The 25,485-nt window shown below is 32.5% G+C and overlaps 1 protein-coding gene across 6 annotated transcripts; it reads left to right on the forward strand.

Annotated features, from left to right (window-relative positions):
• LOC124362440 (1,5-anhydro-D-fructose reductase-like) lies at positions 1–25,485 on the forward strand. 6 transcript variants are annotated; one of them, XM_046816946.1, is made up of 7 exons: positions 1–134; positions 6,220–6,363; positions 8,631–8,798; positions 9,831–10,028; positions 13,276–13,529; positions 22,302–22,461; positions 25,121–25,485. In XM_046816946.1, the coding sequence occupies exons 2-7, from the start codon at positions 6,262–6,264 to the stop codon at positions 25,259–25,261; spliced, it is 1,023 nt and encodes a 340-aa protein (XP_046672902.1). In that variant the 5' UTR covers positions 1–134; positions 6,220–6,261; the 3' UTR covers positions 25,262–25,485. The 6 variants fall into 6 exon arrangements, with proteins under 6 accessions (XP_046672902.1, XP_046672898.1, XP_046672899.1 ...); XM_046816942.1 differs by lacking the exon at positions 1–134 and adding an exon at positions 233–395; XM_046816943.1 differs by lacking the exon at positions 1–134 and adding an exon at positions 237–296.

Consider the following 25,485-nt stretch of genomic DNA (forward strand, 5'->3'; position numbering starts at 1 on the left):
ATCACTAATATTGTACTAAAGTAAGTTGGTTAATACATTAATTACTCCTGTGGTAGACCCAAAAACTTGCCTATTAAAAAAATCTATTATTGTGAGTGGAGACGGTACAGCTACACCCACACCGTACAAAAAAGGTAAACAAATATAAACCCACAAACTAGATCGGACCCACCCAATCGGACTGTAGTGAGTGAATCAAAATCAAGGTCACAGAGTTATCAAAATAGGTATGCCGTGTTTATAAATAAGGGAAGGCAGTCGATCGAGTTATCAAAGTTCCTCTTTCCTCTAGTAAAGTGAGTGGGACTGACAGTTGATTAAGCGATAGTTGAAAACTGCAGTTAAAGTTACAATTCTTTATTATATTATTGTTTACATTGTTTTACATTAGTGATGTAAGTTAGCAATTAATTCACGATTGTAGTTTACACACTCGTGTGTTCAAATATTACCTAATTAGTTTGAGTTTGACAGGCATATGCTTGGTTAAACCTTATTATAAAAGTAAATGCAAAATCCTTACACTAGATGTTGGAATTCATTTTGCCTAATTAGCTAGTATTATGACTCTGAATGGCTTAAAGTAAGATTGATTAGTTTTTTATTGTTAAACCCTACAACTGTCAGTCATTTCGGCCTGTATTGTTGGGCTGTTTTAGAGCTTCATGCAAGGTTTTTTTTTTTTAAACAATTTATTAAAAATATAAATTAGGAGCAATATTTGTAAATGTATTTTTTATTCATAATTAACAAAGAATAATGTTTACATAGTCAGCAATAAACAAATTATTAAAACATGTCTTAATAAAATTAAAGTTTTGCAAAAAGAATAATTCTTTAGTCAATTATTAGTCTAATTATTAGTCAAATTTGGAGGAGGTGGGGTGTGCCTATCAATTCAAGATATTGTGGGAAAATTTTAATGTGAGATAGCCATTTTGTGTCAAAGTCCATCTAGTTACAGAAAACATAAACTTTGTACACATATATGAAACCATTATAAAGTTATAAAACAAAAAGTGTTTATGCACATTAATATTATGAAAATCAGGTCTATATGGAAGAGTTTGACAATACAAGTTTTGTTAATACAATTGTAAATGAATATATATTTCTTACTCAAAATGAAATTAACCATACAGTTTCAATAAAATAATTCCATAACTAATTTTTTTGAAAAGAATAGAAAAAATGGTAAATCTTAAGCTCAGCGACTACCGCTCCGATCGCCGTAATTTTTTGCATCCTAACACAGGTTAACGTAATTTCACCGAAAAAAATAGTCCCGATTAGCGCCGTAGCCGTTTACTCCCCCCCCAAAAAAAAATTTTTTGAAAAAATAAAATTAAAAAACCTGACTGACAGTGCATTTATTCGTTTTTTTGGTGTTATTAGTTCGTAGGGCACGTAATTTCACCGAAAAAAGTAGTCCCGATTATCGCCGTAGCCGTTTACTCCCCCCCAAAAAAAAATTTTGGAAAAAATAAAATTTGAAAAACCTGACTGACAATGCATTTATTCGTTTTTTTTGGTGTTATTAGTTCGTAGGGTAGTAGTCCATGTACTAATTCTAGTATAAACTCGTCTTATCTTATCAGTAATAAACGCGCGCCGCTTATCTTTTGCCTGTAATGAAACCTGCGTTAGTTCTGTCTGAGTGTTGTGTGTGTAAGCAGTCATGCGTGATCTGGGCTTGGACTTTGCAAGCTCGAGTTAATTTTTTTTTCTAAAAGAGCAAGCAGCGCGAAGCGCTGCGCAGCGGGCAAGCATCGCGTGATCTGAATTTTGAATAGGCAAGCTAGGGTCTTTTTAGCGTGTGACAAGAACCATCGCAAGCCATGTCAATAACTTCACTAATTATTCCTTGTCCATGTGGGTTTGTTTGTGTACGTCTGGCGGTCAATCGAAGCCGTCCTATAGGTCACGTGACCCGTCCGGCCAATCGGAAACCTTCCTGTTTGTCACGTGGCTACTGTCAATTCATCAAAACGTCCATGGTCGGCCATTGTTTTTAGTTTGATAGTCGAAAATCTTGTTATTTATGTGTTTTGTATTGCCAACATTGTACTGCCGTAAAACTGGTTTTTATATGTTAGCGATAATCGGGACTATTTTTTTCGGTGAAATTACGTTAACCTGTGTTATAGTACGAAAAACCTTACGGCGATCGGAGCGGTAGTCGCTGATCTTAATATTTACCCTTTTGATATAACTAACTGATACTGATTTTTGAACATTAACTAACTTGTATCAACTATAAACACATTTTCTTTTATAGATAATAACAGACAGTCATAAGCTTGTGGCGGACCGTGAAACAAAGTTTAAAAAGTGGCATATCAGCTGATCTGCTTGCAGATCATCTCTGTGCGTATTTGTGCAGAAGAGAAGTGCGGTTTTCTAGAGAAGGTGCTACAACTTCTCGAAAACGGTCAATCATTGCTACACAGGAGAAAACATATAAATAATTACGCATATTTCCTGTTCTAAATATTTTTTAATGTTTTTATCATTTCATTATTATTTATGTGAGTTCTTCCTATTTCCAGTTCTAATCGTTTGTTTGATCGTTTGAGCTCATTTATTATTTATAAGATTATACATGAACATTGTATTAGTTATCTTAATTTAAAATATGATTGTGACTATGGCTATAGATTTGTTGATATGATTTATAAACGCGTACTCGAAAAATAAATATTAAGTATCGATGATTGTACTAATCGATTTAAAATCCGGCTCCGTTTTCGTTCTCTACCCAGGAATGTTTTATAGTTTTAGAAAGCCATAAACTATGCCTAAATATATGAAATAATATACCAAATTTACAAAAGTAAAAACAATATTACGCACCAGTTAGAAAAAATTAAAATCTACAACATATACAGTGTTACTAATATTATTAGCTTACCTTTATTTATATCAGCCTGAACATTGCTGAATAAGAATGAATAATATATAATCAAACACCTGTATGTCAATATAATATTATTTTACTTAGATATTTTGGACCTGCTCAACCAGTTTCCTCAAACTACTTGAGGTCAGGGCACGATACATTACTTAGATGTAGCCTACAATAAATCACTTGTTTTATCACCGACCAATATTTAAGAACAAATCTTTCTTATTACTGAAATCTGATCAATACATTTTTATTCCATAACTACACAGGTTACTCAAATAACTGTATATAAGTGACAAACAATGATCCAGTTATCATATATAACCAAATAATTTATGGTAAATATATATTTGGTTGTGAAAAATATCTATTAACGAAGCCAAAATTGTTAACTTCAGAACAAAAGAGTGCCGGAAATAACATTTAGTAAGTGAAAAACTATGTGAAATGAATTTTAGCCAGGTGAACTCCAATACCCTACTCGGAGCCGATAATTGATCAGATTTAAGTAAAAAGATATTTCTTTATTCTGAAACATATATTTGCACGATTATAATATCGAAAAGCACTACAACATTAAGATGATACTAAAACATGAATAAAACTACTAAAACAGAATTATACAAGGCTCGACACAAATGTAAAAATAAGCAATGCCGGCAAGGTGGCGTTCACAACAAACAGTTGACGTTTTCATTTACATTTGGAATAATCAACTTGCTACGTCACAAACATAATAACAAAAAGGAATAAAACTTTAGTTTTCGTCAGCATATTTCTTCCCGAACCCTATGGTGCATGAATCAAATCAATACATTACATCAGTATTTCATAAGAAGTGGTTATGTGAGGGAATGTTTAACCGACAAAATTATGTCAGTTAATACAACAGAAACTGCGAAAGGCGACAAACTTTTGTTGATTAACACTACGAGGATTAAACAAATTTTCCTGTAATCTAGATTATGAAAAGTAATTTTTGAGGTTCACGAATCATTATTTTAAATATTAAATTAAAGGCTTAGGTTATATATTTTAAAATTTCTACAAAAATTCAACCAATCACACAAAATAAACTTAATCGCAGTATGTTAGTAACAAAATAAGATTGCGCATCAGTTTAACCTAGCAGTGTAAGAAGGAAGGGTTTTATTGATGCACTTAGAAAAAGCTGTGTTATGCAGAAGCCCATCTTTGATGCGTTTTAGGATTTTTAGCTGAATCTGTTGAATAACATTTTTATTCTCATGGCAAGAAAAAAATATATTTACTATGCACACATGCATTTTTGGTAACACCAAATGTATATTGTCTTCTAATATAATTTAAAGTTTCAGGTATATTATCAAGAATACTGAAATGTAGAGTGTACAGGACCATCCATAACTTACAGATTCAATATTTGGCCCGTAAAATCGATATAGTTAAAAAATTAGGTGTGGGATAAAAATGAGGGTTATAATATCACATACTAGACTATGTCTAAAATGTGTATGCAAAGTTTTATCAAAATCTGCTCATATGTTTATGAGGTACACAACCGTAAACAAGTCTTTTTTTAATCGGCTTGTACGTTTTTGACGTACGGGCTCCATAATTTACACATGGTCTGTAAAATCGATATACCTCCAAAAATTGGTGGCCTACAAGGGTTTTAATATAGTACAGTAGACTATGACTAGAATTCATAAGCAGTTTTATCTGTCTTATCTGAGCTGTAAGTAAAATATTAACTTAGGTATTTTATTTCATTACAAATTTAACCCAAAAAGTGTATTAATGCAAATCTGATTATTTTAGAGGAATTTATAAGCTATTAAGCTTAGTTTAAAACTTTAGTTGTAAGAACCTTATTGTAGAATAGATTTTGATGAAATAGATGGTGTAGGTTTCATTATTGTATTATTGCTCACATTAGAGATATTTAATTCATCGCTAATGACTGTAAAGGTTACAACACCAGCCCATGCTATTGTACAAAAATTGCCACCCCTCCAAAATAGAATAAGATTAAAAATTGTTTAAACTTGATTAGAATTGCTGATTCATATGGAAACAAGATATGAAAATTTGTTTAAAAATAAAATTTCACAAGTAACCTGGGAAATTTTTTCTATATAATTTCATATGGATTGACTCTTTTCTATATGACTCTATGTCTGTCTAGCTTTACATACAATATCTTGAAAATGAAATAAGAAACATTTAAAAACTTACAAGCAACCTCAGCGAAGCTTGTTACACAATACATACTCCTACCTTGTTTTAAAATGTTATTTACAAAATATATTTAACATTTTTCTTAAATCTAAACATATCAACACATAATGTTTATGAAGTCACACAGAGTAGACAGTTTAATTTAAAATTTTGACAAAGTTTTTTTGCTACCTTGAGCTGTAATCACTCTGCACAGAAAAATTAATTTGGTTAACTAAAGTCAAACTGCTGTGACAATGTAATCAGCTTTACCAACTTGGAGATTGTTTTCAGACAGACTTATTTATTTCAAGAAAACTCAAAAACAGGTCAAACAAACTTAATATATAAATTTTGTTATGTGTTTTTCATGAGTGGCTGATCAATGAATGTTGGCATTCTTCAACTAAATTGTGTTGGCTCAATAAATCGGAAGTTGGCAGCAAAAGAACTAAGAGAAACCTGGGAAAATTATTTTTAATTATAGGCCGATCTGTTTTTTAAATTTTATAATGAAATTTGCCAAGTGATTTGCGTAAACAGGCGTGCAATAGATTTTACAGTATAAATTAACTAAAATCATGTTTTTATTAATTTAATTTAATATGAGATTTGCTGAAGAAATCTTGTATTTCATATTTAAATTTTGGGCATCACATCATTTTTATAACTGTAAGTAATGGATAGAAGTAACTTACCTGTACATAAATGGTTTCTTTGGTAATTATATTTTTTGATGCAAAGTACTCTCTTTTTAATGATTTCTATAGAACAAAAACTATGCAAATTCCTAAATGTGTACTTAACTCAGAGACTTGACCACTTAAACTTGAAATTATCATACTTAATAGCTGAATTCGTGCTCTAAATACCACATCCGTAGCAGTTTTTTTTCTCTCACTTTTCTCCACTTGATACAGCATATGACTGTTTTGCAACTGAAAGACACAGGTATGCCTGGGCATGTTTGCTGTTATGCAATATCACTGAGAAATAAAAAGTTAAGTTAAAGGCATCTGAAGTTTAGTCATGTCACTGTTTATTATTATGGTTTGCCCCTCTAGTATATTATGACAAGATGAGCCGATTATAAATATTGTATTATTTATTTTCAGGAGGAGTGAGTCATCCTAAGTGTTCCATATAGAAAGTATTAGATGGCTCCAACACTAACTAAGGATTCAGTGTTTACGGCTGCCTCTGGTATGAAAATGCCAGTTGTCGGACTTGGCACCCTAGTGAGGACCACAGAGGAACATGTAAGTCTTGTTAGCAAGCATGGTAACTAGTCATGTTTGGACGAGCTGGTAGCTATACAGTTTAAGGCGTCAGATTTTGGATCTGAGTCAAAGATAGTGCAGTCTAAATTCAGTTAGATCATTCAATTAGAAATTCAAATAGATTATAGCAGTATTTATCAGCACTGTTGCCCTTGTATTGGTTCTCCCCTTATTCTATTTGATAATATTCTCAGATTCTCTTAAACAATTTAAAAAGATAGAAAAATTAAAATATTCTGTTAGTGCTAGACCTTATCCCTAAAGTGTGTGCAATAAATACCCTGTATAGTTTCATATGTAGATACAAGAAGTGCCAAACTATAATTGGGTAACTTTTAGCTGTTTGTAAAAACTATTATAGTTTCATTATTCATTGATAAAAATAGTTTCTTTTTTGTTTTGCTCATAAAAACATGCTGTAAATTAAACATGTAAAATAAACTTACTAAAATATGCATAACAAAAAAAAGGCAAAACATTACTTACATAACATTTTTTTATGAATTTTTCATTTTATTGTAAAATTATGAGTAGTGAAAAATTTCTACCTCTGTAAATAGAGTATTTATTTAAACGAATACATAGTTTGAGTATATGTATATAAAAAAAATTAAACATTTATCTTCAAAAGTAAAGGATTTTAGGATTGGGTTTGGGAGTTTTGATGTTAGACATCTCACTAAAATTTGCACTTTGTAAAAGAAACATATTAGAATAGACTGCAATTAAATGAAGTTGTAACTGTTATTAAGTTAAAGAATACACAATAAAAAGCACTTATAGCCTAAAGTTTTTGGAAAAACTATAGCTTTAGTTAAAAAATACTTAGCTAGTTAAAAAAAAAAAAATACAAGTGAAAGCCCTCTTACATATTTTTTTATCAAAGGTTGCCTTTCCCTCTCCCTTCTAGTCTGGGTACAATTTTTACTCCAGATGGAGAATTCAGTTTATTTTTATTTGAATAAGTGAATGAAAAATCCTTTATTATGCCATTATTTGGCAATTTGTATAAAAACATTGTCAAACAACTTTCATTCATAATATTAATCATTTATCTTATAAATTATTCCATTTATTCTCAAAATTTAATTTATAACAATTATATGATAAAAATACACATTACCAAATGTTTTAAAGTGGTTCTTTATAAATACATATAAAACATCTATATCCATTTAAATCCATTTTTGTATCTTTTATAATTTTTTTACACTTTAGTATAGTCGGATGCTGGCACTTGCACATTTTACATGCATCCTTATAGACAGACATTAGCATTAAAAGGATTAAAATATACATTTTTCACCTTTTAGAATGAAAATTATATTTGAACTAAATTTTTGGTTCTAATATGGTTTTAGATTATAGACTTATACCATAAGAAAGATCATAAATATCTTATACAGTATCATGTAATTTTCTACAGTAAAAAAAAATATTGTAATGCTACTAAAAGTAAAATTTTTCTTTAAAATGTGGAGATTTGGAAAAGATTTTTAATTTAAATCTTAGTACTGCTCATTTTAATTTTTGTTATTTTATAAAATTCTATTTTATAACATTTGCATAATATTTGTAAACTGGGGTAATTAAGATATAAAATTTAACTTTTTTTATAACAATTTTTCTTTCATAGTTGGAAGTAAGTAATATAATTTTTATTTTTCTTCTGAAAAGGTTTCTATTTCTGGTAAATACATATAAAGTAACGATACAATTAAATTTTAGTCCATAAATTACTCTGGGGATTTGGCAAAAGATACAACCTAAGATAATTTGTAGCTACTTGATGTGCAATGATTTCAAGAAAAACCGTAAATTCCCTTTTAAAATCTTAACATAATTAAATTAAGCTATTAAATGTGTACATGTTATCATATTATTATCTAGACTTTATCATCAATCAAAATTGATGGTTACATATAACTGGAATAATATGGTACAACATTAAAATATGAATCATCAAGATAATTGCTTGTTTTTTTTTTGTATTGTCAGTATTGTCAACACCACTGCACTCAAGGAATTAAAATATTTGATAAATCTTGTAGGAATTGGCTTTATTGTGTGATTGATTACATTCAGTAAGATATCAGGATTTATTCATACCGGCCACTAAAATGTCTAATGTTAACATTTTTATTCTTATTTTGGCTTTTAAATAACTGAAAACTTGGTTATTTTTAATGAAAGTGGGCTGAAACAACAAGTTTTATATGTTCCTAACAACAGTATTTCTTGTACAGTCTTCTGAAGAAGAAATCATGAAGACTATAGACTATGCAATTGAAGCTGGCTACAGACACTTCGACACTGCTTATATGTATCAAAATGAGGCAGCTATTGGAAAAGCACTAAAGAAATGGCTGGATAGTGGAAAAATCAAACGAGAGGAATTGTTCATTGTGTCAAAGGTAAGACCAGTACAGTGATATATATAATGTGAGCAGTACCTGAATGTACTGCAAACATCAATATACTCTATGAAATATTTTTCATTTAAAAATTTTAATTTACAATTTCTTAATAGCAATTATTTAACTTTTTAATGAATATTTAACGAAGTTGTAGTAAGGCATGTAAAGGCAATATAAAAGGCATGTTGTACTGTTATGAAGAAAATTCATTTGATCAAACATCTACTCGCTTTCTGTGTACTTTATTTAAACCGTTTTGTTCATAATACAATTTTATAAAAAGATTTCATTTGTTTCTTGATGAAATATCAAAGTTATTTTTACCCAATGAAAAAAATATGTTTTTAATCCAGTTTTTGCATTTGACACTTTCAAAAACTGCTTTTAAAACAGTAAACATGCAGTTCTGGGACCAGTTTGATTCAATTTATCAGGTCAAAAAGCCATAAGAAACAAGTGAATTCTCCCCTTAATCTACCTTACCAGAATTTCTGGAAGACCTTGTTTAACATGATGATCTGAAATCCCGGCGAAATCTTTCGTTAGCCATACCTGCCATGTATACACCACCTCATTTCATTGGCTATCATTTATTGTTATGAATTTTTTACAGTATAAATTTAAACATGCGTTAATCTTATGTAAGATTAAAATCGGCAGAATTTCTGGAATTTAAAGTACTATATCATAAACAATTTTTCCAGCAAATGATTGGGAGCGAATAATGTCCAAAATTATTTAGAAAAAACAAGGTTTTCTGTAAAAGAAGCATTTTGTAATTTAATTGAATGTTAATCTCCCTACAATAAAGGTTCCAGATGTCAAGTTAAGGACAAATATGAGATGATTGATTTCTAGAATGAGTGTGGATCCTATTGAATTAGTATTACTATCTAAAACAGACTGAATCCTAACTGAAACAGAAATGACCATTAATTAATATTCCATAGATCAGGAAAACTAGAGTGTATGGTTATGTTAAAGATTATATGCATCATTTGTTATCTGATTAGGCATGGACTTTTTTAGCTGCCAATGGTTGCCATGAATGAGAAACTCGTAGGAGAGTACTTGCAACGCTCTCTGACCGCTCTTCAGCTATCGTATGTTGACCTCTACCTCATCCACAAGCCTGTAGGCTTCCAGCCCGGGGAGATACTATTTCCTGTTGATGATCAAGGATATCTTAAGCTGGACTATGATACTGACCACATTGCCCTCTGGAAGGTACGTCATTTTAGTCTTATCAGCTTGGATAGTAGCTAGTATTAATGTAAAAATACTATTGTAACAAAAACATTTTTTTTATAATTTAAAATCTTAACATCACAAATATCTTTGTATTTTAATGTAAAACTATACTATATAATGACAAAACAATTTTAAAGTTCAAACCTTAACAGTAAATACTTTTTTTTAATTGATCTAAGATAGTAATTAGTACAGTATTGTCACTTGTTTCACCAATGGGAAGGTAATATGTCAGCAGAATCCCTTTCACATCCCCAAAAACACATCTTCACCTTTCCAGTGTACATATTGTCTATAATTACTTTGGGGGTGGTAAATCAACGTGTGTTGACTGCTTTGACTGTGATGTGTCTTGAATATAATTTGGAACCTAATTTTATTGGTTATCAGAAACCGGAACAAAAAATCTGGTTTACTCTGATAACTTTTCAAACATATAAGATGCTGAATCTCAATTTTTTTCTATCTTCATAATTCAATTTAATTCTTTTCTTCTGAATAGGTATAAATTTTATATAATACGAGGTCTGTCCAAAAAGTATCCGACCGCTGACCAGTAGGCGGCCGCAGCGTAACCGACCGGCTCGAATTATTGGAGGGGAGGGGCGAGCCTACTCCTTCCCATATTAGGCATTGAATACGATCCGGTCACTCAGTGAGTCACAGCGCTCTGTTCCGTACAGTACTGCCGTGTGTGTGCGTCGCATTTCAATATGACTGAACGTGTTGAGCAGCGCATTTGCATTAAATTTTGCCAAAAACTTGGCCATTCAGCATTACTATGATACGGAAAGTTTATGGTGACGTGTCTATGTGCGATACACAAATAAAAGAGTGGTTTAGGCGGTTTAAATATGGCCGCATATCAGTGGAGAGTGATGACCGATCTGGTTGGCCAGAAACACTGAAAATGTTGAACGCGTTTATGCAGCAATTAATGAAAACCGTCGATTGACTGTCCGAGAGCTGGAAGAAGATTTAGGAATACTAAAATCGTCAGTTTGTAACATTTTACACGAAGATTTAAAAATGAACCGTGTTTCGGCAAAATTTGTTCCTTGGCTGCTGTCAAGACCAAAAGAACTGTCAACTTGAAATCGCACAGGACAATCTGGATTCAATAAAAAGTGACCCAGGGCTATTTAAAAAAGTTATTACTGGTGATGAGTCATGGGTTTATGGCTACGACCCTGATACAAAGGCTCAATCTTCACAGTGGAAAAAAGCAAGACAAAGTCGAAGCAATGTCAAGACAATGCTGACAGTTTTTTGTGACCAGGACGGCGTTGTTCATCACAAATATGCTCCAAGAGGCCAGACAGTGAATAAGGAGTATTATCTTGAGGTCCTAAGGCGGCTACGAGATGCAATGAGAAGGAAACAACCTGAACTGTGGACAAGCCGTGACTGGATCCTGCACCACGACAACGCACCAGCTCATTCCTCAAATCTTATTCAGCGTTATTTGGTCAAACACGACATCAACCAACTACGACAGCCTCCCTACAGTCCTGACATAGCTCCTTGTGACTTCTGGCTATTTCCAAAATTAAAAATTCCTTTGAAAGGAAAAAGATTTGACGATGTTGAACAAATAAAACAAAATGCGACGAAGGACCTGTTAGCCATTCCACAAAATGAATTTAAGGAGTGTTTCCGGAAGTGGGAGGAGTATTGGAATAAGGGAGTGGCTTGTGGAGGGAAGTACTTTGAAGGGGACCAGATTGCCGTTGCCACCGAGTAACGTCAGTTCATGCCAGACGTCAAGGTCGGATACTGTATGGACACACCTTGTATATACATCTCAGATGTCAGAAATTAGAATCATCATTTTTAACTAAGGAACTAACAATAAATCGTTTGACTTATAGATTAAGAGCTTTAGTAGTTAAAATTTAAATTCTATAGCCTTAGGTAGAAAGAAATTCTCCAATTCTAATTTTCTTTTTTGCTTTCTTTAATTCAGATGGAAATTTGTTGAAGTAAAGGGTTCCAGTACTTCCCTCTCTGAGAGTGCAGTGTTCTGGTGTGCGGAGGTTACCACCATGTCTGATGGAGAATCTGTGATTTTCTGCAACAGTATGAAAATCCTGAGATTTTCAGTCTAAAATTGTTCTATATACGTAAAGAGAAGTAAAGGTTAAAATTCCATGTGAACGTAAGATTCTTCTGCAAGAACAAGGTGGTTTGACCATTAATAATCCAGATTGATCTTTTTTGTTCAAGTAGGACTCTGAATGCATGTTGATCCTCCCCATACTTCAATTCCGCAAGACAGTATGAGAACAGAGAAAAAGTAACCATAATAAACCATTAGCAATGTATCCAAATATAAAAGAGAATATAATGTTTTGAGACCAAAACTGATTCGGCTAATTTGTTGCAAAACTAGGAAATGTGAGGCAACCAGGTTAAGTTATCATTGACTGTCAACTCCAAGAATTTCACTGAAGAGCTCTGTGTGGATACCAAATTCTTTTAGTGATATTATCATTGGATTTTTATTCTTAGTCAAAAATTTAATAAATGAAGTTTTATTTCCATTAAACAACAGATTATAAGGTACTCAACAATGAATCACAAGAAACATTATTTCTGCTAAAATTTGTTACAACATTATCCAACAGAGTGTTACTCTAGTCAGTTTGTATTTATAGAAACTAGAAACACTCACGTCATAAACGTCTTGGGATTTCATTCCTGGAAGCAGAGTTACTGAAGCTTTTTCGCATGCTACTATAAAATACAAAACGAGAACCAGTTTATGTAGATTAATTATAATTTTACAGAGCACTATGACTGATGCTGTTAGAATTATAGGACAAGCATACCACCCTCTACATCACTCATGGTATTAATACATGGTAACAAAAATAGGGAAGATTCGCACTACAGATCTCTCTCTATTCAGAACATTTACATGTGACATATTTAATGATAAAAAATGTTGTCTCACTCAAAATCTATGTGTGACGTGGAACTGCTGAAATATTTCCTTTAAAAAATACCCCAAAGTCACTATGAAAGATTTCATAGAACCTAACACTTTTGTAAATACTGACACATACACCATGAGAGTAAAGAAATTTACTTTTTAGTTAAGCTATTGAATTAAATTGTAAGAAAACAAGTATGGAGGATGCAAGTTTCAACATGAAATACATATTGGCCTAGTTGAGTAAAGAAACTGGACATTAACTTACCAAGGTGAATCACTTTGCAGGCTATGGAGGCACAGGTGGATGCAGGACGTGCCAAGTTCATCGGATTGTCAGATTTCACTGTGGCACAGATGGAACGTATACTGAAGTCAGCAAGAATACGGCCCTCCACTGACCAGGTGGAATGTCACCTATATTTCCAGCGGAAGGGGCTCCGAGAGTGGGGAGAGAAGAATGGGATTCCAATCACCTCCTTCGCTTCTCTGGGCTCTCCTGCTGCTGTTGGCATCTTCAACAAAGATGGAGCTATGACAGAGTAAGTTATCAATTCTGTTCATAATCTCAGTAAACAAACCTTGGTTGAAGTCATCTATGATTTGTTTTTGTCCAATGTATATTTTTGAGACAAATTGTTAAAGGAACTTTATTACTTATGATTAAAAGTCATTGAACATCAGCAGTATTCTTAAACTTTTCACTGTCAATGATAATAGCCGTAGAAATGACTTTATCCTGTATCAATCAAATGTATCAGTGAAAGAGGTAAACTTACTTCTATCCATACTCTTATATCCAGAGCCGCAGCTACATATTTTTCTAGAGGCGATGAGGGGGGGGGGCAAGCCCCAAATTTGGCACTCTTTCCACCACTCAACTATAACAGTTTCAAAATTTCCTTTTATGCTGCTTCTAAATCAGTTTGTAAATAATTCAGAAGTACTTTTTTTACTTCTTAGGAAAAGAGGCGATTGTCTCCGCACTTAGTCCTGAAAAAAAAGCTTTCTGCCTTCCTTACTTATATTTATGTCCTCAAAATCTTTTACTTTTTTTTTTTTTTTTTACTTTTACAGAAGCCAGTCGTATTTGAGGTCATCTGTTTTCTAATGTATAGTGTAAGTACTAATTAATTATTATTATATAAGTTACTCGTGGCTTCGCTCACAATTTTAAAGATATAAGAGCGTGCTTCTTAGTGGAACTATTTATGATGTAATGTTATGGAATCTCATGACATTTTTCAACCAAAAGTAAGGTATCTGGTACTCATTATTTCAGTGCCCATTGTTAAGAGATTCAAAAGTTAAATAAAATTGTACTGGCTCATTTCAGATTTTGCGCGTGTTGAAGAATACATTTTTAGTTTGATAAAATTACATTTCTGATGTTACAATTGAGTTCCTACCCTAATACTCCGATCAAGGAAATAATAATAAAATATTAGAAACCTACTTTGGTGAAAAGTGTGTACTTCCGGCTGCTTCAATCTACTTCCGTTCTAAGATACATCTAATGTTTAGGTTTTTCCCTTATTGTCCGGATAAATAAGATATATACGTACGAAGGAGGGAAAATACCTACCTACGTCTATGGCCTTTTTATGAAAGAACAGTCTAAAAATGTATATTCCCACCAATCATACAGTCTAATATGGTACCACAGTTAAGTTTGCCTTGTCCTTATAAAAACAATATATACATATGTTAGTGCTCATATCCTACTTCTGTCAAAAACATCTCCTACCCGACCCTTGTAATCTGCTTCCGGTCTAAAAACCTCAAGTGCCGTAGTTGGGTTTGATTTTTTATTACAATGAAGAAAATATACATAGTTACGTCAGACTGGCTATAATTACTGTGGTCAAGTGTCTAATCCAGCCTCTAAATTTTCCATAGTTGAGTTTGCGTTCTTGCACCGATCAAGAAAATATATATACACATGTACGTTTTGGAAGCTGACTTACATGAAAAGCGTCTATTTCCGGTGTACGATATTAGGTGGATTTTATAATAACATTTAATAGTATTTCCAATGCATTAGGTAGTTTAAATTGGTCACTAGTGAAATCTGTAGTAACAATTATATAGTAACTTTGTCTTTTCAGCCTCCTTAATACTACTGATCAAGCACTGTGTACTTATTTTCTCAAATTTAAATGTAAACAAATGTCTCTTTGGTAAACTTCAACTGAGAGTGTCAACAGCTGTTTGCTATAAGTTAAATTTAGATTTGTCTTTCGTAAATATTATAATAATTATTCCAAATTACAAAATATTCCTGATACTTTCCCGATTTTTCTCTCCATAAAAACATTCATTAAACTCCAACGAATATTGTAAAAAAAAGAATTAGCCAAATTGGCTCAGCCATTTTAGAGATTAGTGCTTAACAACATATTTACTGATTAATTTGTATTTATAAGATAAGGACAAACCAAAAGCAGCTAAAAGGCTTGTTGAATTGCTTTAAAAATTATTTTTTTCTGTGAAAATTTCTTTTATCATCCCGATATCCTCCAGCTGGCTACGACACTGTTTGAGAACCAGCCAAATATAAAATTTACAATTTATATCTTTCAATCCATCAAAACTGCTGTTCATATCACAAAAAAAAACTATATAATTACAGGGTGAGTTGCCACTCCACGTGACACGTAACATGCTTCACGAAGGTTGCATACACAATTTGAAATCTATATAGCCTATTGCATTCTCCAGATGTCGAATGAACAGATAGACATACATAGATGTTTCATACTCATTGCCGACAAAAGAGAAATTGTGTTAGCCTACTCAGTGATTTGGCTGCCAGTGACACTCAGCCAAATCACATGGCTGATCATGCACAATCATATAACTCATTATTGTCTATATGGAAATGAAGTATCAAGTCTAGTGATGAAATATTTCTTGAGATATCTTGCCACATGATACATTCACATTTTTTTAGCAAGACAGATTTTATTGCAATGTTTAAATATAAGCTCTGGTAAGCTAATGAGGGTACTACTCGTACAATCCAAGAGTGCATCAAAGTGAAATATTGTCACAGATTTTGACATTGACGCCAGTCTATTATATTTTCTTTCTACTTTATGAATAAAAGATGTTACTTATAACAATCTCATATGGTTGTACACAATTTGTTTGAAAAATAATTTATTTAGCCATTTTTTTCATTGCCATCATGGTTACCCATAAGTCAAGTGTGGTGACCATATTTTCTGACATGAATTCCAGGACATGTTTACATAATGTTAAATTGGACAACGAAATTAACCGACTAGGGACGAGATAGAAATGTAACTTCAGATGACGAGTCTATATACAAACACATGACATTTGCCACTGGTCTCTTGACTTAAATACCATACCCAAAATATAATAGGAATTCGAGTACTAAATAAATACAAATAAAAATCAATTGAAATATATTTCTTAATAATATGTACAATTATGTAAATAACCTTTTATTTGTACTTGTTGGAAGAAGACAACTTGTTTAGCAGTGTTTTCTTTAATTTCTCAAACATTTCAATGCACAATTCCACATGTTTATTTGTATAATTAATAGAGCTTTGACTCAGACATCGACGTTTTTTCTGGAAGCCAAAATTTGTTAACTAAGGAAAATGCTCTTTCAACAGATGCACACATGCCTGGAAGAGATAAAACAAACTCGCACATTTAAATATTTGAAACTGTTATCTCTTACTTTGTCAAATCCATGAAGAGAGTCAGCCATCTTTGCTCAGTGGATGGTTTATTTTAAGAAACGATTTTAATATCACCACTTTGTTGAACATGTCATCTGGTAACATGTTGGCGTACACATTTTTTTCAAACAATGGACAGCTTTTTCCAATTCTTCTCATTTGGGTTACTGTCTCAAACATGTCCGAATTTCGCAATAATGAATTCTGCATCGAATATCAAGTATCAGCTGATTTGTTGATACAAATCATAACGTCGGCAAAGCAGCCCACAAGTTTTATTGCAGGTTATAGATAATTTTTGAATAGATTTTTTCAGTTCCTTTTCTCTTAGCACCACCAACATTGGTATTGGTGTTATCTGCTAACAAACCAACTACTTTCTCCACAAGTTCATGTTTGTTTAGAGGCAGTTAATTCACTGATGGTCCCTCCAGGTAAACTTTCTAACCCTAATGTAAGAGATTGTATGGAAATATTTTATTACAATTGGCAATAATTTATCAGAGCCATGATTGGAGGAATCAACCATTACTGAAAGATAGGACGTTTTGGCCAACTCTTCAATCATTTATCCTTAAGCTTCAGGAGCTAAACATTTTCGCCATTGCCCAATGTTTTGTCCTCGCAAATGAAAATTTTTGCTTAAACAAGCATGAGCATGACATTAGCTTTCATGTACAATCCAGAGACCTTAAGCTATGGTTATTTTTAACCATGTGATAGGCTATTACCGCTTCCTTAACAACAAGTTAATTTTTCTGAGAATCACCATTAGTAAAAAAATTGTTTATAGATGTATTCACCATAATAGCAAAATCAGCATATAAATATTTTTAGATTCCAGGTGATCTTTTATGGCAGACTTACCTCCAGGGGCAATACTGATTTCACTGTTAGATTGTATACACAATACTGATTTTGGCTTATAACGTATAGCGAATGAAGGCTACCCTTTTTTCAAACTTTCATTGAACACACATTTGCGTTGTGTCCATTTTTTCTCACTGCCATTTGTTTTAAGCAATCACTAGAAAGGCAATAAGGTAAAAATGCTACTTACGCTACAACCACTAGTCTATTACACAATACCCACAATGTGATGCTAGGTAAGGCAGAATTTTCAAGCAATCGCATAACTAGAATGGTTTCTACTCTCCTATTAGAATATGTATGAATGGTCAATCAGTGCAGTGCGAGTGTAATGCATATTTGCATTATTATCGAACCTCAGCCTATGGTGGAGTCAGGATTTAATATATCTAAGACAATTCCAGGATGCCAGGACACAGCAAAGAAATCTGGGACTGTCCCAGAAAATCCAGGACATATGGTCACCATACCCATAAGGCAAGAAACTCAACATTGGCATCAGAAATATAATTCAATTGAACCAGAAGAGCTCATACAAGTGCAAAACCTAAAAATTTGTGTTTGAAACCGTGGATAACTATTAGTATTATGATAAAAATGTGCAAAAACACTTAAGAAACATTAATCCTAATTAAACTAATTATTTATAGCAAATATATAATGAAATTATGGTTACAAAAAGTAAATAAACATCAGCTGGTACAATTCAACGGCACTGACCAAGACACAGAACACTAAGAACCAAATCAACTATTTATTTTCACAGCTGTTCAGGTTGTTTAAACATAGCAACCTTGAAAATATGTGATGACAAGATTGCCACTGTAGCCTTCCTTGCATAGAATTCTGGTGGTAGTAGATTGTCGCTGTGGCATTTTATGCACTTAAGTTTGGTGGTGACAGGTCGGGTTAAACACAAGGCTTGTTTTTACTATTGGTTGGTTGTAAATTGACATGCCAAATTCTGAGAGCAAATAGGTATTTTTATCTCCGAAGATTGAGACATTTTATATTATCAGGAAACATTTAAGCAATAAGTCTCAAGGTGCATCTATTAAAACTGAGGAACCGAAATGCTCAAGTTTTACTCAGGGATTAATGTGTAGTGATATAATAAATCTAGATCATAATAGGCCTATAGCATAATCTCTAGAAGTAAAACTCAAGACAATAACAACAGATTATATAAAACCTTACAAAACAAATTATTGTAGTATCTAATTTAAAAGCATTAGATTAGGGGTGGTTGAATATAAGCAGAGCCGCAGCTAGTGGGTGGCATGGGGATTATTTTCCCTGGGCGGAAAAATTGTAGGAACAGCAAATGGTGTTTCTTAAATATGTCTTGATCAATTTGATCTTTGAAAATGACCTGAAAAATTCCAAGTAAGGTTAAAAACGTCATTGTGGACCAGCATAACATTTCAAAAATTAAAATCATTAACAGATTGTTTAAATGTTTCATTTAACCTATACACATTTGTAATGAAATGTTATGAAAAATGTGTGTTCAAAAAGTTTTAGGAGCTTTTAAGACATTTTGGTAGTAATTATGAACCTTTTAGCAAATGCTGGTGTAACTGGGAGAGTCAGGGAGATTGCAATGGCTGTGCAGACATCAGGATGGCTGCTTGATAGTTATATACCTACCATTAAAAATTAGGTTAACTCCTTAATTTTTTTCATTCTTCTGTTTTTATGTCACTTGAAGCAATATTTCTGAGGCACACTATTTGTGTTTCTAGTGCATGTGAAACATCCTCCTCATACTTCTCACAAAACTTCCTAGGTGAAAAAAATTGTTCATCACTTTTTTCGTTGAGATTCTTTGGGGTCAAAAAGATTAAATGATCTTTAATACTGACCATGCTGTCAAAAACATCTGGTAATTTGAGCAATAACTATATCCAAGCTCCTATACAATACATTTAATTTAAACATTTGTAAAGGATCAGAAATTTAAACATCATTGGTCAGTTTGTCATAAAAACTTTTTAATTTTTTACATCGCTTATTCGGCAGAGAAGACTTAATATTACATAACTTGGCAAGCGTTTCAGCTTCTTTAACAACATCTTCGAACTCATTTCTTGCTTTTTTCAGTTCATCTAAACTCTTTTCAAGAAGGATTGTAGCTTTGTCAAGAGATACATCCTCTTTTTGTAACGTTTTTGACGTTATATTAATTCTTTCTCAAACCTTACTTTCATATCTAGATGTCCAACGAGTCAGGTACAATCTTTTGAGTGTCTTGCACAGTATAGGCACCCATTACTCAATAGATTGTTCTATTAAAACTTGCCATCTCGGCAGACTTTCAATGAAAAAAACATATTTAGGTTGACTAAATCGTAAAATACAATCATTTCTGTTGTGTCAGTAACTGTCATTAAATAAAGAATTTAAATTATGCGAGGTACAATGAATGTACTCTGCATTGAATGTTTTATTTATTTATTCTACAATGGATTCTAATGTATTTGCCACTCATTACAGCTACCTCGTCGTAACCTTAGCCTGTACACTTTTCAATTGCTAATTTTTTTCCTCCTAAAAAGTTGCAAAGCTTGTTAGTTATTTCTTCCGAATTTTGGTCTGTGAGGGCGATGAAATCTAAGAATGAGTAATTTCAAGTTTTTCGTTGTTTTGAACTGACACATATCATGTACCAATGACAGTAAATCAGTTTTTGATTTGTCATGAGTAGTGTCTAATATGAGATAGAAAAAAGGAGCTGTATTCCACTTGTATTTCACTTATAGTTTCATTAAGAACAAACATGCTGTGATAAATGTGATCATTTTGTTTTGGGTTGTAGGAGATAAACACTTAAATTTGCTTTCATCATTTTCCAAATGACTTTTTTAGAAGAGTGTTGTATCTTGGCAACAAATCAATAATGTTCAAAAAGTTTCCTGATTTAGTATCCATTTTTTTAATATTTTCATTAAATTTAAGATCAGTTCAGTCAGCAAACATCCAACAAGGTTCACATTAAACTCCATTTAATAAAGGCTAATAAGAAAGCCAAAACCTCTCTAGTTTTTGTCCTGTTTTGGTGAATTTGTAATAATACTCACTGCTAAAAGATCTTTTGCTTGTTGAGTATTTAGGAAAAGGTCCTTTAGGCCTACATGGTTCAGAACTCAAAATAAAAATTCTTTCTTCTTCTTGTAAGATAGGTATTTCGTCTTTACTGTAGATCCCAATGTCAGTTTTGAACAAGCTAAATATTTGTGCAGGCTTTAGATCATTTCATCAGTATCAATACCAAAATGATTGTTTTGATCAGTGTCTATAATACAACTTTAACTATTTTTATTTATCTTAATGTCTAGACTCACATCGATGGTTCGATATTTATGAGTTCAGGTGGGGTCGGTGTGGGTTTTTCATTTTCAGCTTGATATTTGGTAGTTTGGAACTTATTTCACTACACTTACGAACAAAACCAAAAGTTTCTTTTTCCCTACACTTTCATTGTTATTACTTATAGATACATCAGATTTTTGTTTTAATTGATTTTCTGATGTTTTTTGCTTTTTCTTTCCATTCCTTCCTTCGCTTTCTGTACTCCACATCATTAGGTTATTTAGACATTGCTTTATTATTTTAATTTATTAGAGAATCAAATCAATATATGTAAATCATTTGTTAAGAAGTAGCACAGTTAAAACTTATTTTTAAAAGCCGCCACAGTCACACTAATTAAATCACCACTTTCGAGAAGTGCAGTAAACATAATGAGTGACCAATAAGTACTGAGAAGGAACTAAGGAGGGAACTGTGGAAAGGGATGGGGAGTAGTAACAAGTATTTAAGTCATAACATGAAATAATGCTGCACTGCGGTCTGCGAATACACTTGATTGGCGCCGGTGAGGTGGTGGTTCGGTAAACAATTTACCTGTTTTAGTTTTGAACGCTACCTTAATGGTGTAAAAAGTAAGGTCTCGGACTTTCTCTTGAGTTTAGTTATACAAAACAGTGTTATAGATCATTACAATAAAAGCAGTAATATTCGTATAAAAGTCGTATAAAAGACTAATGTGGTGAAATCAGACTGAATTTTATTAATGTTTCCTCATTTTTCATCATCCTGGGTCATGCCCCTTGATATGCAGCACACCACCCTCCTGCAATGCAGGGGTGTACTTTACACCACTATGCCTAACTAGTAGGGCAGCAATAAGATGCTGCTGTAACCAGGGAATGATTCATCTACTGTGTGAGAGTTAAGTTAGGTTGATTTAAACCAGAACCAACATTTGTTGTCACATGAGTTTACTTGGATTAATCTGTTTCACAAAATTAAAAATTAATTAATTTAGGTCTTTTATCCTATTAAAAACCTTGTAAATTAATCATATTTTTTCAAGAAATTGGCCCAATTTAGTGTGATAAATTTTACAACAAATAACAGTGTTTTAAAGTTGAAAGACAAGCATTTATCAATAAAAAAAATCCAGTATCAAGGATTTAACTTTTACAAAGACGTCCGGGTCAAGTAAACATCCTGTTTTTATCATAGAAGACATCTGTCTAGTTTTGTTTATATAATTCTAGCTCAGTATTAGGAATGAATTGAAAACTTAACTTTTCTGAACCATGTTGGTATTTCCAAAAAGCAATTAATGTTCCCACAGTCAAATTTTATAAAAAAGGTGACATGAATAATTTTTAGGATGGCAATTTACATTTGTCGAAATATTAAAAATTGTTACAGACAACAGGTGAGATCCCCTCTGACAGAGGATGCTGTAGTTCGCATCGCTCAGGCACACAACAAGACCCCCGGCCAGGTGCTGCTGAGACATCTCCTGCAGCTCGGTATTGCAGTAATACCTAAGAGTTCCAATCCAGACCGGATTCGGCAGAATATTGATGTGAGTTGTTACATTGCTTTATGTAAACTACAAAGAGTAACATTTGAAATTGTTAGTTCAATACTTTACTTTACTCTAATACAAATGTAGGGCAGTTTTTTAGTAGAGTTTAAAAGTAATTTGATAATGGATAATTTCAGAGGACTACATGTAACAGCCGGGGAGGAAACATTTTAAAGAAATATCTTGACTGAAAAATTGAAAGTTAAGTTTTCTGTAGAGTTATACTGAATCATTCAGTATGTCTTTCAAATTTACATTTTCTCCTTATATTCTGAACGTGAAATTGACTCCTCCTCTTCCCCTAGCCCCACCGAAACTTACTAGTGATATAAAGTAAAAGATAAAAAGATAGTTACGATTTGATAAATGTAACCTACTGAAGAACAAAACATATTGAAGTCCTTTTATAACTGTTAAACCTCTCCTTTTTTCAATTCCCATTCCCTTTTCCTCTCAGTAGAAAATGTTTAGAGTACAAGTTATAAGGTTAAAATTAATGTTTCCATAAATAATGTTTTTCTTCCTGATAAGAGTACATCATTTATCTCATAGACTGCACTCAATAGACTTCAGTACTCACATATCGATGACTACCCATTAACCCCTTGACTGCCATGCCTGTGTTAACACGGATGACCCTGCATTTGAGTTCAACTGCCATGCTCGTGTTATCACATTTCCAAAAAGCTGCTACACTACACGACACAACACCCAGCAGTTGTAAGATAATTCATATTGACCTCTAGTAGTTTTTATCTGAAATACAACTCTATAGTAGTGCTATTTCATTGCTACTACACTCTGGTGGTCAACTAAAGCACATGGTAAAGTTTTACTGAGACGTTATTGGGTATTATTTTTTGGTCTTTAAAGTTGATATCACAAATTTTGTATTTTATGTTTTGATTGTACTTCAGTTGGTATGGCAGGAATGAAATTGAAACAATGATAAGGACATTTTTTAAATTTTAGATTTGTCTGGAAGCGTAGATCTGAGTTAGACACAAGCAGTGTAACTTTTCTGAGGATGACTGGGTTGGAGAACCCGGATCTGGCCAAGAACCCGGATTTATCAACCAAGATCTGGCGAATCAGGAGATTCAGATGGCAGTGTGGTAAATGAAATTCGCTGAAGTTGATCATTATGAGCAAAAAAATACACTACATGAGCGCTGACTGTGAAGTAATTCTGTGAGCATTGCCTTAAATCGCCAACTGCAGCTAATTTTGTTGTGTATTGTGCATGTTTAATGCTTTTTAAATTTCTAATTTATTCTTAGAATAAGTCAAATTACAAGGTAAGGTATAAATTTATAATTTTTTCTAGTTGACCACAACCATTTCACCCCCCTTTTACACTATCACTTTTTTTATAATATGTTTTTAAGTGTTCATTGCAAAAAAATGCCTCCAAACAACATTAGTAACATAAATATAAATAGTAATAAAAATCCCGGCAGTAGGCTATTACAGCATTGACAACTTGGTACTTAAGAGTATTGGACTAAGAGCACATCCGCTAACTTTCTTGATATGCCTCTCTCACTTCCGAGGACTGAGGACAAGCTTTCCAAAGTCATGTCTGCTGATCTAAAAACGATCTAGATATGACTATACCACCAATACAGCAGCATTCCACAGACTATATCTCTTCATTACTAGATCTTTCAGATGTATGAATCACTCAGTCCCAGTCTCAAAATTTTCAGAGCTGTTCTTGGCATGTAATATTCTCATCAGAAATTTCCTTTGGTCAAAGCTGTTGCATTATTTTCTCGAATAGATCTATGAATAGTTTTTACCATCTAATTCAGTTGGTCACAATGCGAGTATGGCTTACGGGCTAGTTCACAATTCCCGTTCTGAAACTGAGATGATATTACGTAGAACTTCCAGACTGCTAAGGAACCTACATAAGGAGGGACCTGGGTCCCTCTCTAGCCAGCAAATTTGTCTTCTTGGTGACGGCTTATTACTAGGTTCATAGTCTTGAGCTACTTAGCTGTTTTGAACAAGGATCTACAGCAATCCACATCAGTCTGAACTGTTTGCCTCTAGTAGTTCTCAATGATGTAAGATGCAAAAGAAAACTTCTGATCCACTGAAGGAAGAGTTTATCGTCTCGTCTTGACATCAAGAGGAACAAGTCAATGGCAGGCCGGATGTCACAAAATAAGTATACAGAATAATTTATTTTTATTACCATGAACAATCTTGAAATTTAGGTACAGTGTACAGAACAAATTATCAAAGTCTCTTGTTCTTGCATTAAATACATAAAAGGGACTTTTTAAATCAATAATTTTTACTACTTTCTTGAGTAATTTACTCAGCTTATACATGTTCAGTATAATTATTGAACTCTTAGATCAAGGCACATTGAATTGTAGTATTTGATTATTTATTTATGTTTCATATGTTTTTTGGATAGTTGTTCAACATTATCAGATTAGTTTAATTTAAATTGTGTTATAAAAATTAATTTAAAATAATTTGTTCAAGTTTTGAATTAGTTGTCAAAATTTAATTATTTTTAATACATTTATTTGTAAAAACGTTTGTACAGAAAGAGGGAAAATACTATAAAAGTGTATATGTGAATTTTATATAATTTACTATGAACGAAGTTAATAGTCATTGTTGTTTCCATATGCAGGTGTTCGACTTTGAACTGACTGACGCTGAAATGGCTGAACTGAATGCGATTGACATGGATGAAAATGGAAGGAAATTCTTTGTGTCCAATTTGGTGAAGGGATATGATAAGCACCCGGAATGTCCATATGGAAAATTGTAATCTCAATCAAAATCATCTCAATTTATTCTTGAACATCAGTTTGAATATTGAGGCTAAATTAATGTTTATCTCACACTTATGTTACTTGCTTTACTAAAAGTTGAAAGTGTTATACTGTTGTTTACATGTTTATAATATTGTTGAAAAGTGCCTTTTAACAATAAGTGAGAATAAATTGTTTACTTTTAATTATGTTGGATAAATATATATTTGTTTAAAATGAA

Source organism: Homalodisca vitripennis, chromosome 5 (genome assembly GCF_021130785.1).
Source record: "Homalodisca vitripennis isolate AUS2020 chromosome 5, UT_GWSS_2.1, whole genome shotgun sequence".
Lineage (NCBI taxonomy): Eukaryota > Metazoa > Arthropoda > Insecta > Hemiptera > Cicadellidae > Homalodisca > Homalodisca vitripennis.

Coding starts and splice junctions, on each gene's coding strand:
- LOC124362440 (XM_046816946.1), top strand. CDS start 6,262: ATGGCTCCAACACTAACTAAGGATTCAGTGTTTACGGCTGCCTCTGGT. Junction 6,364..8,630: donor TGAGGACCACAGAGGAACAT/GTAAGTCTTGTT, acceptor TTTCTTGTACAG/TCTTCTGAAGAAGAAATCAT. Junction 22,462..25,120: donor GGATTCGGCAGAATATTGAT/GTGAGTTGTTAC, acceptor TTCCATATGCAG/GTGTTCGACTTTGAACTGAC.